The sequence below is a fragment of the Bombyx mandarina genome, chromosome 19, assembly GCF_030267445.1.
Source record: "Bombyx mandarina strain Sakado chromosome 19, ASM3026744v2".
NCBI classification, from domain to species: Eukaryota; Metazoa; Arthropoda; class Insecta; order Lepidoptera; family Bombycidae; genus Bombyx; species Bombyx mandarina.
In genome coordinates, this window is record NC_143225.1 from 6,465,462 (window position 1) to 6,484,263 (window position 18,802).

An 18,802-nucleotide genomic window follows, 5' to 3' on the forward strand; every position below is an offset into this window, starting at 1 on the left:
GTGGATGGCGGCATTTACGTTGTAGATGTACCATGCGGCTTTGGAATGAACTCCCCTCCACGGTGTTTTCCGAGCGCTGTGACATGTCCTTCTTCAAACGAGGCTTGCTTGCGGAGAGTAGTTTATGGTAGGCAGCGGCTTCGCTCTGCCCCTGGCATTGCTGACGTCCATGAGCGGCAGTGACCACTTACCATCAGGTGGGCCGTTTGCTCGTCTGCCCAAAAAGGCAATAAATAAATAGAAAAAGAAAAAACACTATTATATTTCAGAAATAGAAAACTAATTCCATTATCAACTCCTCTATCAACCGTTATCTCAACACTCACTCCTCTTTCTCTTATATCGTCATTCACACACTCCATCCGTGTCTTCTTCGGTCGACCTCTTCCTCCCTCAGATCAGATAAAGTTTATAAAATATATAAAAAACCAACCAGATATGAACCAAATCTAAGTGCAGCAACGGACATAGTAAATCTTAGAGCCGGCTATCAAAATACAATGGTGGGCTTCCTCTATCGTATCGAGATAACCCTGAATGTAGATTCAGGTCATGCTTACCATAAAAATGCATTATCATCCAAATATTACCAACGAGTAAATGTCGTGTGGAGCACGAAATGGAGTAAAGCATCACAATTCACAGCGTTAACGCGGCCACCTACCTTGAATTATGACATCTGTATCTAAATACATAGTCTAATTTCGTTACAAGATTTCATTAAACAAACAGACATACATTGCAATCAAAAGCTTGTAACGAATGACGTAAAACGTCAGATTGTGTACCTACATATCGTATATTTACCATAATGAATATTTCATAATTCCAAACGATCTTATATTAAGTCCATGGTACATAAGTAGGCATCATAACGGTAATAATTACTATAGAGCAATTTGACCTTTTGACAAATAAACCGCAGTACCTATCTATGGTTTTTAAAGCGACGTACTCCTTTTGTGATTTGCCTTTAAATTATAGATTTTTGCCGAGAAAAGTTGTAATTTTATGTTTCTCGCGTGTTTTTTTCCTGTCGCGATAAATATTAATAACATGTGGATTTGTGCATTGTGCATTCGAGAAAGACATACGCAGGACGGTGGTAGGTACTTACACGTGCGGGCTAACAATACGCCCTAATATAACGTCTGTAAAAAGTATACCTACGTAATACTGTGTTCGACCTGTTGTGAATCCGCGCGGGTAGGTACCACCACCCCGCCTTTTTCTGCCGTGAAGCAGTAATGCGTTTCGGTTTGAAGGGCGGGGCAGCCGTTGTAAATATACTTGAGACCTTAGAACTTATTTCTCAAGGTGGGTGGCGCATTTACGTTGTATATGTCTATGGGCTCCAGTAACCGCGAAGCAATCAAGAATTTCGTCCTCCTAATTTAAATGAGACTTCCATGGCTAGAAGCAGGGAACGGTAGATAAGTCGTAATATCTATGTAGCCGCTATCCGTCTGCTATATTTTCACCCATCTTATTTGGCAAAAGTATAAAACGAATGACATAAAATAATTAGGTACATAAAATCTGAACTACGGATGAGGTTCTTCTACTCACGAATTTCATTTTTCTAAAAACTGTATACTGCAAACAACCCTGCTTTTTTTTCGGAAAGTGGACGCTTTTTGTTGCTCATTCTGCTTAGTTGATCGCGCGGTCGCCTGTTTTCTGTTAGTAAAGAGAATATTAAAAGCAAATGGGGAATTACATGTGATCCGTTACACGATTGCAATCACAAAGAAATGTGAAACAATAATTTTAATTTTGTGGAGGATAATAAATTACGAAAAATATAAGCTTAAATATAATATAATCGAAGATAGTTACGTAATACAGTTGGTGTAAGATTTTTTAATTATGATTTATTGAAGTTAGGTAAATTCTAATCTCTTTAATTGTTTACAGGAAATGGCGAAAGCCCTTCGAATACAATCGGGGGATCTTCACAATATGTTCAAGTGTGAAAAATTGCGCTATCTCTCTAAATGTCTGGAAACTAAAATGAAAAATAATTGAAGAAATATTGTCTTGATGCCTCAAGAGATGGCGCTACTACTCATTTTCTGCTTGGCCATTATTTCACTTTGCGCTTCCAATCCAATCGGAGAGATGTCGCTAGCCAACGTAACTCGATTGGCCACAGGCGATTTATTTTCATTGATTGGTAAGTAATGATTATTAAATGAATTAATTATTTGATAATTAATTAATAGTACCCGACCCAAATGGTTGGAACGTCATGCTCGTGTATTCCGTGATATATATTTATTTTTTAATGGCCGAGTAGTCGAAAATTCGTTGAATAGGTACTAAATTATTTTCGGGTTCGAAGGCTAACTTACTCAAAAAACATACACACATCTGTTATCCAGTATTTATTTTTTAAGTATTCTATTTAGACAGCGCTATCAGATTTAATCAATTTAGTTACAACTGACTCAATGGTACTATTTTGATATCCTATTAATGTTCCAGACATAAGATAAGTGGGATAAGGTGGAGAAAAAGAAGATTAATGTTCCAGACAGTTTAATGCTACCTATTGCAAAATTTTGTATTATTAGGTACCTTTACAGAAAAAAAACATGTAAAGTAGACATTTTACTACAGATTGAATTCATTACAATTTTTTTATTGCTTAGATGGGTGGACGAGCTCACAGTCCACCTGGTGTTAAGTGGTTACTGGAGCCCATGGACATCTAGAACGTAAATGCGCCACCCACCTTGAGATATAAGTTCTAAGATCTCAGTATAGTTAAAACGGCTGCCCTACCCTTCAAACCGAAACGCATTACTGCTTCACGGCAGAAATAGGCAAGGCGGTGGTACCTACCTGCGCGGACTCACAAGAGGTCCTACCACCAGTGATTATCATTGATTATCAATGATTACCATTGATTATCATTTTACTTGAATCGCAAATATAAACCCACAAAACTTTATTAATTATTAAACTAACAAATTATTCTGTAAATATTTTAAATAGATAACAAAATAAACGAAGATCTTTAAAGCCATTGATATATAAAAACATGTTTAAAGCATCATTTAAAAAAAGCTTTCATAAAGTTAGACAATAAAACAGAATGAACTGTTTTAATATAGCATAAGTAAAGCTGAAATTCACCAAGCATAGAAAATAAGATGGGATTGCTTTGATTTATTTTAAAATGAATTAATGATATCAATCATCATTATTACTATTAATGAATAATAGAAAAGCAATTTCACAGTTCAGATTTTTAAATAGGTACACTTTTATTTTTCATTCATAAAATGCTTTTGGAAATAAATTTAGTGAATTTTAATATCAATTTTATTAGTTAGTAGAGATGGTTGTTGATATAGTTTTAAATCTGGGTAGTATCCATGTTACGGTTTATAGTTTAAAGTGATATTTAAGGGCGCCCATGAACATCTTGTTGTTGGTTTTAGGAACCGATTGTGGTCCCACACGTTGCATGGAGATTTCCCACGGGACGGCGTTGGCCGCAATGGGTGGCGACAGCTCATCATGCATGTGCCGATGCCGCCGACAAAATCCGGTTTTCCGCGAGGATCAGCGCGTATGCATCAATCAACTTGATGGTATTATTTCCTTGATATTGCTCTAATCAACTCTAATCACTACATAGTATAAAACAAAGTCGCTTTCTCTGTCCCTATATCCTTATGTATGCTTAAATCTTTAAAACTACGCAATGGATAATGATGCGTTTTTTTTTTAATAGATATAACTATAGTGATTGAAGAGGAAGGTTTATATGTATAATAACATCCATTAGATTTTTATTGTTTAGTTTACTTCTATTATGTTAAAATTGAAATCAAGATGTTTTAAAATGCGTGTGTGAATTTGTTGAAAGTAAAATATGAATAGAAACAGGGCTGTGTTTTACTCCATCTATACTAAAGAGGAAGTATGCTATCCAAACGCGTTAGTTAATAATATCAGAAGATGGCGCTACTGACCGTGATAAAAACTGATATCCTTCCTGCCTATGTTTATAAGTCTTTAAAAAAAATATTTAATTATCGGGACAGGTGCACTTCGAAAATTACCAATACATTTTTGTTTCATCATTTCAGAATGTCTTATGGCGAAATTCGGTCGGGACGGAACAAAACCTCTGATACCGTTCGTCTTTCTTCCATTGAAAGGACAAATTATTTATCCTTCAAAAGAAATAATATTCACAGGTAAATATGGGTTTTAATAATCGTCGCTTTAATAAAAAAAAGAAAAAAAAGAATTTCCGATACCGGGAATCGAACCCGAGCCTCCTGGGTGAGAGCCAGGTATCCTAGCCACTAGACCATATCGGATCATACTTTCAGATCGAAATAAAGATTCTTATACATTATCTTACAGATGTTGAAGATGCCATTTGTGCGGTAACAAGTGCTCAATACCTAACTGCGTCAGGATGGGTGAACCTACGTGACGTCATAGACAATGATGTCCCATTTGGCTTGTATCGCGATGAAGGCAGCACGTTCTTGCAGGTAAAGCATTAATTTTACTGGTGGTAGGATCTCTTGTGAGTCCGCGTGGGTAAGTACCACCGCCTTACCTATTTCTGCCGTGAAGCAGTAATGTGTTTCGGTCTGAAGGGTAGGGCAGCCGTTGTAACTATACTGAGATCTTAGAACTTATATCTCAAGGTGGGTGGCGCATTTACGTTGTGAATGTCTATGGGCTCCAGTAACCACTTAACAGCAGGTGGGTTGTGAGTTCGTCCACCCATCAAGTAATAAAACAAAAACCTCAACCACCACGAACACTGCACAGAAAGTAGACACGGGCTACTGCAATAATAACGTAAGGGAGTCGTTTTTAAATTTGGGGCCAAAAGCGAGTTATTTGATTTAATTTACATAACCTTAACGTTACCGTAATTATAAGTATTAATATAATAAAAAGTAATTATAAGTAAATAAGTACAGTAAATTTGTTGTCATGACAACAGGCACGTGGTCCTATAACTATATATTCATAAACATTGTTAAATTAATTAATTAAATTGATTGTGCTGAAGCATTTTTTATTCTGAACATGCCTAAACAAAAAAAATGTATATGAAAAATTAGAGAAAGTTTAAATTCATGAAATCGTTACTTTTTTTGACCGCAAAATTGAAAACGAACCAAGGTACTTTTTCGGTACAAATAGGCAGTGCAGCCGTATCAACTTGGCCGAATTCGGGACAGAACACTAAGAGCCGAAAACCAATAAAATCCCTTTGGAAATTATAATTTTGGTCTTCGAATTGATTCTTAAAAGAGCCGCCCACCACACAGATAAGAGACCACCAATGAGGGTAAACATTTTTCATAACATTTACCACCCAAGGACTGTACGTTTCCATTTTATTCACAAAACTTATCAGTGCATAGGTAATTATATTCGCTGCTTAATATGGCGAAGCTTAATGATCCAATTTAGTGTTTGTTATAATTATCATAATGCCGTATTAAAATTTGAAGCGAATAAGAAGATCTTTATCGAAAACTGGACATCGTAATGTGGAGCAAGTCTGTGTTTACTCAGAATATATAGAGATATAGAGTTCCTAGATGCGACATTTTAATATTTTTTTTAGAATGTTCGTTGACCTTTTCGTCTGCCGTGAATTTAATTATTGTCGGTTTAGCTTGATCGTCAATTCGTAGACGTCATAGTTCTAGTATTTATCTGTTGAATGTTTTTTTAAACATACACTATCGAACTGTTTCAGTTCATTTTAGAACATATACTTTTTTTTCTCATTATCAGAAGGCAGATTAGCTTACAATCGCAGTAATTTACCGTCTCTTATGGACGACAGCAATTATATCCATGTCACATCTTGTAATTCAATGTTGTCTCGAAATATCTCTTCCAGCACAGAATCGACATAGCGAACATCTAAATCTGCGGTAGATCCATAAGGCGTTTGTTTAACTTTTCGAGCTCATAAACAGTTTATTACTGTCTGCGCCAAATGCAGACCGGACGCAAGGACGCGCTATAAAATGTATTCACACTAAAGAAATGCATTATGTGTCTTTTTGTACGTCACGAGTATGTTACGGTTTTTTTAACTTGAACATGTTTATTATAACTCAGGTACTATGTGGCAAATACAAACTGCAGTTTGGTCTACCCACAAGTGACATTGTTTATGTATTAAACATTATGAACAATCGCAGCCGAAAAAAAAGTGTTGTAACACTCTAAAGCTTACTGATGGTAGGACGTTTTGTGAGTCCGCACGGGTAGGTACCATCACCCTGCCTATTCCTGCCGCGAAGCAGTAATGCGCTCCGGTATCAAGGGGTAGGGCAGTCGTTGTACCACAGAACTGAGATTTAGAACTCGTGTCCCAAGGTCAGTGGCGGTATTTACGTGTTGAACGTCGTTCACCTGACTGAGCTTATAACATAACAAACGACCCCACCAATGCAGCCTGCAGTCGTAACGCGACGAAGGGCTCGACGAGTGAATTAACCCATAGACACAGCCCACAAAGTTTCTTGCCGGATCTTCTCAGTGGGTTGCGTTTCCGATCACGTGGTAGATTCCGCGAAGCACTGCTCTTGCTAGGGTCAGTGTTAGCAACACTTCCGATTTGAGCTCCGTGAGCTCACCTACACGCTAAGGTAAAGCTGATATAGCCTCTCAAGGCTATCAGCATAGGTAGGAAGAAAAAAAAAGCAGTCGTAAATATTTGTAATAAATATAATCCCGAAGAGCAACCGCGGTGTTTTATTAGTGGTCCAGTGTGTTTCGTGTTTCGGTACGGTTCGGGTAGTTGTCGCCAGCGAAACCACTACGCGTGAAGAGGCTCTCGGAGTAAACTTGTTTTCGAGAGATTCTTTAACATTAAAAAACGTTATAGCTTGGAACGTTTACGAAATTGGGGTAAAAACGTTCTGTGTGCTTAATGCGAGTTTTTTAACGTTCCCGATATCGTAAAAGTTAACTCAATTTTGCATGTAGTTGGAACAGCGCCCCTAGCGGAAAACGTAGGCAAGCGTTCTAACTCCACACAATCGATCGCTCTCTCTCTCTCTCTTTTTCGATACTTCCGTTGCATACCTGCGTGACGTTACATCTGTAAAAATTTTACCCTCATGCGCCTAAAGAAGTTTCATTCAAAAAGCAAAATAGACTTTATTACAACTATGCTTAAAGTATGTTGTTAAATGATATCGCCACAGTATTGGTTTCGTCCGGTTACCGCGTTACCATTCCATATTCACCGGTTTCTGTATTCGCGGCATATTTACGGAACCCATAATCCGGCGAATTAAGATCTTTTACTGTACTTATGTTGTACTCTAAAAGCAACATTTGAGCCTAAAGCAACTGTAATATTTACGAGACGAAATCTCAAACATTATCCGACACATCCACCTGCATAAGTCTACCTAAGATTACCGCAATACAAGTTGCTATCACAAAACGAATCATGGATGCACAGTCATGTCGTTACACTGCCTACATGCCATCACAGTTAAGAACCGGCTCTTACTTAGAAATCTATGTAATAATACGTGAAGCAAAAACTTTGTATCCCTTTTTACGAAAATTGCGCGGACGGAGGAGTATGAAATTTTCCACACTTATAGAGATTATAGAGAAGAAGTGCACAATGCTAATATTTTTTTTAAATAATGCGTAAAAGATACATTAAATCAATAATGAAAACATTACACACACTACATATCGTGTATTTGACGCACACACGCATGCATACTATTTATTGTCAAACTTTGGTTCTTGACGTCTGTTGTCAAATTGAGATTAAATATTGTTCGTTTGTCTTCGTTAATATTTTTTATAGTGTAGTCTTGGCGAAATTTGTGGTTATAGAAGTATAAAATACAATCATAATAGTGTACAAACTCACAATTCCAATTAATTATAGTCGAATTTCGACTACTGCGGGACCTCTAGTGAAATATAAATTTACATATACTGTTTGCAAAATTACTGAACCTAGAAAAAAACGCTGAATACATTTTTGTGCCAATCGTACCGTAATCACGTTGAATGTGTTGTCAACAAATCAAAGGCCATTGTCAGGTTTTCTGGCACTCGTATTTAGAGTTTTTTTTCTCCGAATAATCGTATTTACAATGGACTGCTAATACTTTTATTACAGACCAATCGTGTCTGCGGTTTCATCGTTGAACAACATTTCCCAATTATTACCAATTCATTTTCAAAAATATTTATTGACATATTTTTTTACTGCTTAGATGTGTGGACAACGACAAACGTACAACGTAAATGCGCCACCCACCTTAAGATATAAGTTCTAAGGTCTCAAATATAGTTGCAACGGCTGCCCCACCCTTCAAACCGAAACGCATTACTGCTTCACGGCAGAAATAGGCAGGGTGGTGGTACCTACCCGCGCGGACTCACAAGAGGTCCTACCATCGGTCAATTGACATGTAGATTCGTAGAAATCGTATGATTACGTAAAATCTACATGTCAATTGAATTGTCCCGAGAATCATTCCCCCTTTTTAGGGACTAGCAGCAAAAAAGAAATTGACAGTAGATAAAAATAGGAGGGAAACGAAGAGAAACTGTTTATTTGGATTTTGTGTTGTAAATGTTATAATACCCGTATAAAACTGAAAAAAGTCCTTTGCCAAATTATAGAAACGTTTAAAGTTTATACTTTTGTGTTAAATAAATATAATAGTTTAGATAGTTGTTAATTACTAAAACGATTATAATCCATAATAAACCTATTCGTATTTTTTGCAATGCTTTTTATGTTATATTATCTATCTATATGTATAAAAGTGAATTGCTGTTCGTTAGTTTCGCTAAAACTCGAAAACGGCTGGGCCGATTTGGCTAATTTTACTCTTGAATTATTTGTGAAAGTCCAGAGAAGCTTTAAAAGGTAGATAAATATGAAAATGCTCGGAATTAAATAAAAATAACAATTTTGTTTTTCCTTTGATGTGTCCTCCGTCGGACGGATTCCTTTTGTTTGTTTTAAATTTATTTTATACATTTTATATATTATACAGTTTAGATATTTTATTAGGTCAGCTAGTTATGCATATTATTATGTAGAATATTAAAATAATAAAAAAATAAATTAAAATATATATATTTACCGCAATTTATTCAGAACTGCTAATTAGGTATTGATCAGAGATTTTTGTAGAGCATAAATATGCAACATTATTTTAAGTATCGAAAACCCATACAGTCCTCATCGTGAAATTAAAACATTGGTACATATTATATTCAGATCAACGCGTTTCCGAGACAGTATTTTATTACGCTCGTGTCAATGTAATTGAGATGGGAGATAAAAAAACTAATTTGCTGCAGGGTACGCTACTGCTAAAATCTCATTTGCTTTCGTCCCATCATCGAGGCGTTAACATAAAGTATTTTGATAGCGTTATTAAAACGAACCCACCTACCATTGAAAAGTTTAGTAATTGGACTACCTGCACACGTAATAATATAATTTAAGATTAAATTTAAAACCGTTGCATATCTCGCGACAACAATGATGTAACAGTATGATTTTTCTTTAACCTCACAATTGATACCAAATAACTGTTTTTGATTTTTATAATCCTGACACCAGCTGAAATATTTGTACGCTGGAAGTGTTGAAATGCGACACGCGGCTGATGAAGTTAGTGATAATGGCGATGTCGGCAAAGGAACGATTTGTATGATCCGTCCAAATATCTTATACATTTAGATGCGAGTTTCTTGATAAATGCGCAAGACGAATGCGAAGATGTATTTTTCAGTGAACAACTGGCCCCGCAGGAGAATGCGATGCATGTTAACAAATTACTTGTACGTTTTTAAGTTGATTTGTAACGCGTTAATGTTTTCGAGTGTTTTATTTAATCGGCCCAGGGTACGATTTATTAGTCCGTTAAGTGTCGGTTTTATCTTTGGATTCCCAAAATAGTGGTGAAAAAAAAAACGATTGTATTCTTCCCAAAATAAGATTTCGTATATTAAGTAATTTTTTATTGACCATATAACGCATCAACGAAACGTTATCAATTTAATTTCGTAGTTATATCGTCTTCTCGCATTAAAACGGTATAATCTTAAAACTTACAAAATTTTACAGGAGAGTGTTTTAAAGGTTTATCATATTATGATATTTTTAATATTAATCATCTATGCAACATTTATTTTTTAGTTTTTACCAGTTACATTATCTGTCTTTTAAAGTAAGATAAAATTATGTATTAATTTTGTTAATAGTAGTAAAAAAATAGGTAAACTAAAAAAAAAACTAAAACTAAACTACGCTCTTTTGACAGTATTTATGAGAAAAATACTGGTGATACCAAATTATTCCGCATATTAACTCGATTTCGAATTTTTTTTTAAATAGCACACCTTTAATGCGAAAAGACGATATGTAGTAACTCAAATTAAACAATACTTAATATGTAGCAAAAGGTGTAACACCAAGGTGTAATTTTGTTAAAAAACATTCTAGATCTAAGCATCTATAAGCACGAGTAGCTATAGTATATATTGTAGTAGCTATTGACAAATTAGCTGATTTGCCGTCAATCACGCCTTAATCCACATTTTTTAGTAAGATTTTAAAATAAACTAGTGGTCCCGCAGTAGTCGAATTTCGACTATAAAATTAATTGAAATTGTATGTTTAAACATTATTATGGGTCTATTGTCAAATACTATTTGTATTTGTAATATAATCACAGATTTCGCCAAAACTTACACTATAGATAAATAACATTAAAAACAAACAATATTAATCTATTCGGAATTTGACCACAGACTTTAAACATTAACAAAAGTATAATTATATGTATGTGTGTGTGTCAAATACATGGTAGTGTGTGTAATGTTTTTTTTATTGATTTAATGTATGTTTTAAATGCATAATTTAAAAAAAATATTAGCATTGTGCACTCCTTCTCTGTATTCTCTATAAGTGTGGGAAATTTCATACTCTTCTGTCAGCGCAATTTTCGTAAAAAGGGGTACAAAGTTTTTGCTTCACGTATTAATATATAGATTTTAATCTGTATTTAAAAAAAAAAAAACTAGCATTGTGCACTCCTTCTCTGTATTCTCTATAATTGTGGGAAATTTCATACTCCTCCGTCAGCGCAATTATCGTAAAAATGGGTACAGAGTTTTTGCTTCACGTATTAATATATAGATAATTGCAGAGTTGTTAGAAATAGTTATTTTTTTGCAGTGGCGTGGTTCGGCGGCCCTGCACGCTCGCTTAGAGGGTCGACTTGTGGCAGTCCATGTATTGTGTTCAGGATCATCATCCACACGACTTGCAGCGTCGTGTGCAGCATTCCGTGTGGCAGGCGCTTCACAAAATGGCTTACTCGGTTAGCTCAATTATTATTATTATTTTTTCTAACTTATTGATTGTTCTCTAATAAAAATAGAAATATTACGGAAAACAAATACAATAATTAATTTAAGAGCCATTTTCATAAATAAAATATTGTTAAGTGATAATTAATGTAGGATTGGTAAGAACGGAACGTATGAATAGAGTGTGGAACGGAGCATTAAGATGTGAGTGAGAGAAAACGGAAAGAAAGAGAGAAGAGAATGACAGATAGAATGACAGAGAATTGGAAGATGGCGAAGACGGTTGAAAAATGAGCAAGACGTAATATAAGTGTTAATTATATTATTAATTATTATTATAACAGAAGATTTTGGAACAGTGGAAGTTTTATTTTATGCGCTGCGATCCATATTCTACATTAATGAAATAAATTACTTTCGTTATTTACGTTATTTTTGTCATAAAAAATCAATATTACTATTTTTCGAACTTGTCTGTAGGTAAGGAATCAGTGAATAGCTAAAAAAAAGAATTAGCCGCTTAGCTCGTTAGCCGTTGGCTAATTAGCTGAGCTAATTCAATTAACCGGTTAAATTAGCTAAGCCTATCGGTTAGCTAGCTAATTAATTTGGCTAACGTTTTTAGCCGGCTTGGCCGGTTAAATTCTACAGCCCTATAAAATACACGAGAAATAAATAAAAAAGAATTCGTAATGTAACCATGTCGTTCTTTCAGATGTTCGGTCAATACCGTTTCATGCGGGCGAGGCAATTCCCGCGGATTCTACTCCCCAGAGTCAGGGTCTGAGCGTCTTAGAATCACTAGCAATTGGTGTTTGCGTGTTGATGCTGATTTTCGTTTATGCAGCAGGAATTATATTTTACATTCATTATAAACAAAGACAAAAGAAAAAACAGAAAGATGTCGAACAGAACATGTCTGATAATGGTTCCGCTATGGAACCTAGGCTTGACATGAGCAACGTGGTAAGTCACAGTTATTTTGTTTAGGTATTAGTTTTTATCTTGATTGATATCATAAATGTGAAGTTTTTGTGTGTTTGGATATTTTTTGCGCATGCAAAATCACGACATTTTTCCCATCGCATCGCCCGCCATTGGAGTAGAGTCCATACTACCTAGAACCACTTCGTTCGTCCATAGTGCGTTTCCAGATATATTTTTTGCGACATACCATCCGGCTTTGAAATGAGCTCTACTTTATGGTGTTTTCTGAGCGCTATGACATGTCCTCCTTTAAAAGACGCATGTGGAGAGTACTTAACTGTAGGCAGCGGCTTGACTTTGTCCCTGGCATTGCTGACGTCCACGAGCGACGGTAACCATTCAAATGAAAATTGCCTTTTATCATGTAAATGATACAAAATGACCTGAGTAATGCCAAGTAAATCTGTTACAAGAAATATTATGTATAAGACAGTATATAATTTTACGTTCCAAGGGATATAAATTTAATGTAATTTTTAGATGATGAAGACAAATCCGTTATTGAAATTGAATGGTATGGGAAACGATTTTTTTAACAGTGAAAATACCATGTCTGATGGCAGCGAACATATGGATGGTACCATGGATTCACCGCATAACAATTCTCATAAAGTACGTAATATATTAAACTTAAGAAGCTTAAGTTCCGCTTTATGATAAGATCTATTATGAACAGTCTAAATTAGTTTCAGAAAACGAACTCAAACGTAATCTCAGCCATGGTTCATTCTCGTCGCAAAAAGCCTTCGAGACCTTCGATTAGGTCTGTGTCAAGCTCAGAACATTATCATGGACGATTACAGAAACGGGCTACTTCACCTGACACCTTTGAAAGGGCTCCACATTCAGATTTGTCGATAGTGGATTGCAGCGTTGAGAATAATTCGTTCTCTAGTCGCCAACACATACCTTCGAATGGCGAAACGGCTCTGCGAAGAAAACTTTATTTCAATCCAGTTTTTTTTGAAACAGAACATTTAAAGGTGATATTTATTGATTCACAACTAAAATACATTTATCTTACTTATCATTTATTTAATTCGTAATTGACAAAAAATATGACAAATTTAGAATTAGTAGCAAATAAAATTTCTGCCATTTTATTATTCTATTTGCCGATAATTTGCCTGGAGGATTGGATTTGCCAATTAGCTCCTCCTCCTTGCGTCGTATTCCTCACTGCAGAGGGTCGTGACCACTCTTTTGTATCACCTTCGCACGAGCGATCTTTCTCCATCTATTCTTGTCTTCAACGGCCAATCAGCTCAATGCCCCGATTTTAAATAGAGCCCATTGACATCACAAGTGTATACCGCGACCTAAGCCTTGACATAAAAGATCGAAGTCTCAACTTTATTGTATTCCGACTGGTAGGTAAGTTGAGTAGTGGTACATTCCCATACGAGAACTCAATATGTTTGTTCCTAATGAAAATGATTCTGTAATAGAAATACCTAATCTGGTGACACTAATTGATTATTTGAAAATTTCAGAATCCCCCACCGGCTGCGATAGATTTTTTAGAAAAAATACGAGAAGTAATGACGATTGCGAAAGATAAAATGACTTCAAAAAGGTTCATCCCAATGCTTTCGGAAATACCCGAAGAAGACCTTTATCACACGATAGATCTTGGTTGGGATATCCCGTGTGCTCGACGGGGTCGAAGATTTAGTGCGATTAGTCTCAAGCAAGAAAATAGTCGAAAGGCCATGCATTGTGGAGGCTGCCCGGGATGCGACAATAATATCAGGCCACAAAAAGCCGTAGCTTTAACAAGATCGAATTCTTGTAAATCTTGCGTAAGTGATGATTATAAGCAAAGAATAGTGAAGAAATGGTTAGAAGAAGTTGCGACCCCATCAAAGAAATCACCAGTGAAATCTGTTGCAAAGTTTAATGGCCCTCCAAGAGTAGTAGAATCGAAACTAAAGGATCCGGTGCATCCAAAGTCGGCGGAACCACTAACAGTTAAATCGAATACAACAACTAAAGATACCACAGAGAATGTAGTCGAAGAAAATGTTAAAAATGATAATTTAAGAAACGTAAAGTCAACCGAAGATACAAAAACTGCTAACAAGCCATCGAAACCCAAAGAAAGTCCAATTGAAGAGAAGAAAATCAGTAAGCCCACTATAAGTCATCCTAAGCCAATATCACCAAATTTGATAGTCGAGAAGAAAAGTCCATCTAGTCAGACTTCTAGACATATTAGAAAGAAATTGCCTCCTCCTCCTCCACCGCCAGTAAAACGACCCGAACCGCTTAAAAAGGAAGATGTGGAACCATTAACAAAGGATGTTAAAGTTAGAATGGAAGCAGTAATTCGTGAATTGAATACTTGTGCAAGTGTTGAACCTTCGGAACTAGAGGACATGAAATTGGAAACAATTTCTCCCATCGCTCCCAAGATTGTTATACCTGTGATTGCTGCAGATTCCTACTACAGCGATGATAACATGTTAACACTGGGTAGAAATAAAGAAATATATATGAATCCACAAGAAGAGTTTATGGATTACGATAGCTTAGAACGTAGTTTAGTGAGGAGAAGAAGATTTTCACTTGCCTGTGGTACAGAATTATTCCAAAACGAAATGGTAACTAGCGGAAATAAGCAAGTCAATTACGGAAGGTTAGCCAAAAGCTGGCGTGATGTTAAAAAAGCAGTTGAAGAAGAGAATAAATTAAATGCTCATGTATTTGGTCAGCTTGATAATCGAAGTCAATCTATTAGTGAAATTTCAGTTAATACATCAGAACCAATGTATGATAACACGTCCAATCCGGGTCCTTTGACAATCCAAGTAAGAGGTTCTCCAGTTGAAACTAGGCGTAAAATCAAAGATGACTTCGATCCTGACACACTTGATAGAAAACCTAAGCATGAAGTGAAGAAACGAGTCGAAAAGATACTATTAAAATCAGCTGGTAGTTTCAAATGTAAGTCAACGCCTTCCGAGAATGATACTTACAAAAAATCCCCTCAAATGGCAATAACTCAGAACATCGGTAATTTGCGACAAATTTATGAAGCTAAAGCTAAAGCACAAGCAGAAGAGGTGCAATTTTATAACAGGCGTGGTAGCGTGCCTTGCGGTGGTCAAGATATTCAAGCTTTCATGCGTTCGCTTAAAGCACCCGACTTAATAAGACACATCGAAAACCAAAAAGAGAGACCTCCAGTCCCACCAAAGCAAAGACGCGGCATTGATTTATCTCCAAAATTCTCTAATATGACTCGTGAGAGTCCACCAGGTGAACGTCGACGTGGCACTGAAGAGAAAGATCGTTTCTCACAATATTCGAGAATGGAAAACTTAAACGCTAGAAGATCAGGTCGTCGGTCGGCTCGTACTAGATCTAGGCGAACTGACCTAAGAAGACTATACAGAACGGAAGATTCAGGATATATGAGTACTGATTCCAACGAGTCTAAAAGAAGAGCCAGTTACTTAATGCAACTTAGACCTAAAATAAATTTCCCAGAGCACTCTCCAGCGGCTATAGTGCGTACCGTCACGAAGGCACCGGTTACACAGGTGGAATCAGATACAGACGATTTGGAATCATTGTGCGATGGGCGAAGTGAATCAGGTGGCGAGAGCGTGGAAACGGATTCAGTGTTTTTCGGTAACTTCGACGACTCGAAGGAGATGTTGGCCGAATTAGGTTTAAATAACTTCGAGACACACAACAAAATATCTGGAGGCCACGAACAAATAGACTCCGGCTATATGGGGGAAACGAATATTATTTTGAGTGGTGACAGCGACTCAGAGCACCGAAGCGTCATTTCGATAGTTACCGGATAGTCGTGCGTCCGCCTCTTCTAATCTATATAGATGAACTCTCATATTTACACACAATTGAGTGTTAGTTTAAAATGTAGTCCTTGAGTATTAGATAGGTAGTCATTATAGCTGTCAATTGCCAACCAACTTTAGTCTTTAGAAGTCTGAAAGAATAAAGAGAGTAGATTTTTATTCTGTCAAAGAATATTTCGAATGTACCTTTAGAATAAATTAGTGCCTCCTTTAAGTTTAATGCTTAGTCCGAATCATACCTCACTATTTTATTAATTATGCTTATTATTGTTTAACTCTTTATTTTATCTCGTAAGCAGGTTATGTTGATACAACAAGTTATTCTTGCAATATGGTTTAATGTAAACTTGATACTGTATTCAAATTTGATTTTAAGAAGGTAACATTATCAATTTACGTCTTAATTTCTACATGCCATTTTATGTTTGTTTACTGAATGATTTTGTTTGTTGTAAAAAGTGTGTAAATAAATTTATTTAGACGTTTATGTAAAAATTATAGTCGGCCGGTTGTGCAATTAAATTTTATAGTGTTTCCGTGGATTTTAAAATGGATCGGAATTAAATATTACGGTGCTGGTACGAATAAGAGGCTCATTAATTTATTGATTTTTTTTTTATTATTAAGGAAAAGAATAATATAATTAGTTGAATAAAAAGTTGGTTGGACGTGTGTAGGTATACAAGTCAAAATATTTTCTTTACTTTGTCAGCAAAGTTATATTTGAAAATGTTTTGGATTTTTATTAAAGCGTTGTGTTGTGTTAAAATAAACTTTATTTGTTTTACTACTTTTATTTGACAGTTTGTAAATTTTAAAAAAACTACCCAAGATTATTTATGAGAATTTTGACATTGTTGCTTAAATGGGAGAACGAACCGGGTCCAATGGCGCCATCCACCTTGAGACTTGAGGTTTATGTCACATCAACTGTAATTACGCAAATTTCTAACATGTTTGTTTTAATTAAATATTATTATTCCTTTATCGTCGAAGCCATTCACGATCAAGAGTTAAGTAAGCATTTTACATTAGAAAAAAAAACCTGCCTGCGGAATTTGAACACGGGCTTAGTAGCATCGGTCGATATGAGTACCCCAGGCGTCTTATCCTTTAAGCCACGACTGCTTCCCGACAAATTGTGTCTTTGATTAATCACTCCAAACAAAATTCGTCGCCTGTGCTTAGAAGTTAGCAATTACGGTGCGGCTCACCCAACACTTACTAATTTAAACTATGAAAACTCAATTCTAAGGCACAACGTTTGACCCAGTCCCCAAACGGGACCTCAAGAATTGGATCTGCTTTTGTTTAAAATCTCTTGTATGCGTATTAGCATTTATGTGTGGCCTTATATTATATATTACATCTCTTTCTTGGAATGACAACCCCAACTATCACATTATTTATGTAATGAAATTGTATACTAACGATGATTCAATAAACATCTATTATATCGTTTCAAATCACTACATAGTATAAAACAAAGTCGCTTTCTCTGTCCCTATAGCTGTCTGTCCCTATGTATATTTAAATCTTTAAAACTACGCAATGGATTTTGATGCGGTCTTTTAATAGATAGAGTGATTGAAGAGGAAGGTATATATGGATATGTATAATAACATCCACTAAATAGTGGAGAAATCAATAATAAATTACAGTTTCCGAATCGAACCGAGGGTGGGTCGCTAGTTTGTAATAATAGATAAATCGACTATTACCTTTAAAATTGAGATGTATGCTGCTTTTAATTAAATAGACAGTTTTTTTGCGCTATAAACACAAATTCGATCATAAAATAACCATCGCTTATTTAAAGCATAACATTATCATTACGAAACTTTTATAGTACTTACAAAGAACATTCCGAAAGACTGTTAAATAAATTTTAATTTTAATATCGCAGGCGTCATCGGTCGGAAGCCTTTGCCTCGAATCCTCCACCATACTGTTATATTACTTTATTAAATTAAATTTAACAGTCCGTATTGGTTCGTAGATGACCGTAGTGATATGAATTTGATAAGCTCGTTCATAAAAGGTGAAACAATAAATACATTGACGTTTTAACTTTCCGGGAATTGAAGAAATAAGTTTACATGGACTTTTTATTTTCTCCTTACCGTATATTGGGGTGAATCGGGACCCTTTCCAAATCCGACACAAATTTTCAATGGTTTTTCTTAGGGTAATACTAATGAAATTGAGATTAAAGTGGTTCCGGAGGCTTAAATTTTTGTATACGATGCGTTATCAAACATATCATCATCATCAACAGCCCACAGTTGTCCACTGCTGGACATGGGCCTCTCCCAATCTACACTACTGAGTCCGGTCTACGGCTCTCCTCATCCACTTCTTGCCGGCCACCGTTCGGAGGTCATCGCACCACCTAGCCAGGGGGCGTCCCACGTTACGTCTTGCGCTGCGCGGTCTCCACTCGACAACCCGTCTGCTCCAGCGATCGTCAGTCCTACGGCATATATGGCCAGCCCACTGCCACATCAGCTTGCTGACTCTTTGAGCTATGTCGATGACTTTAGTTCTCTGTCGAATAATCTCATTCCGGATTTTATCCTTCAGAGAAACTCCGAGCATGGCTC

At 36.0% G+C, this 18,802-nt stretch overlaps 1 protein-coding gene and 1 non-coding gene across 2 annotated transcripts in view; one reads left to right on the forward strand and one right to left on the reverse strand.

Annotated features, from left to right (window-relative positions):
- Positions 1-16,961, forward strand: part of LOC114243744 (uncharacterized) — a 50,956-nt gene extending 33,995 nt beyond the window's left edge. Inside the window, exons 2-10 of the mRNA XM_028175348.2 lie at positions 1,918-2,176; positions 3,450-3,602; positions 4,104-4,214; positions 4,387-4,520; positions 11,249-11,393; positions 12,098-12,348; positions 12,850-12,981; positions 13,056-13,352; positions 13,863-16,961. Of these exons, the coding sequence (XP_028031149.2) occupies positions 2,044-2,176; positions 3,450-3,602; positions 4,104-4,214; positions 4,387-4,520; positions 11,249-11,393; positions 12,098-12,348; positions 12,850-12,981; positions 13,056-13,352; positions 13,863-16,187 (3,681 nt within the window). The 5' untranslated portion in view covers positions 1,918-2,043 and the 3' untranslated portion in view covers positions 16,188-16,961. The remainder of the gene's footprint in view (positions 1-1,917; positions 2,177-3,449; positions 3,603-4,103; positions 4,215-4,386; positions 4,521-11,248; positions 11,394-12,097; positions 12,349-12,849; positions 12,982-13,055; positions 13,353-13,862) is intronic.
- TRNAE-CUC (transfer RNA glutamic acid (anticodon CUC)) lies at positions 4,269-4,340 on the reverse strand. Its single transcript has one exon. It is a non-coding gene; the product is annotated as a tRNA-Glu (tRNA).
- Positions 16,962-18,802: the final 1,841 nt, after the last annotated feature.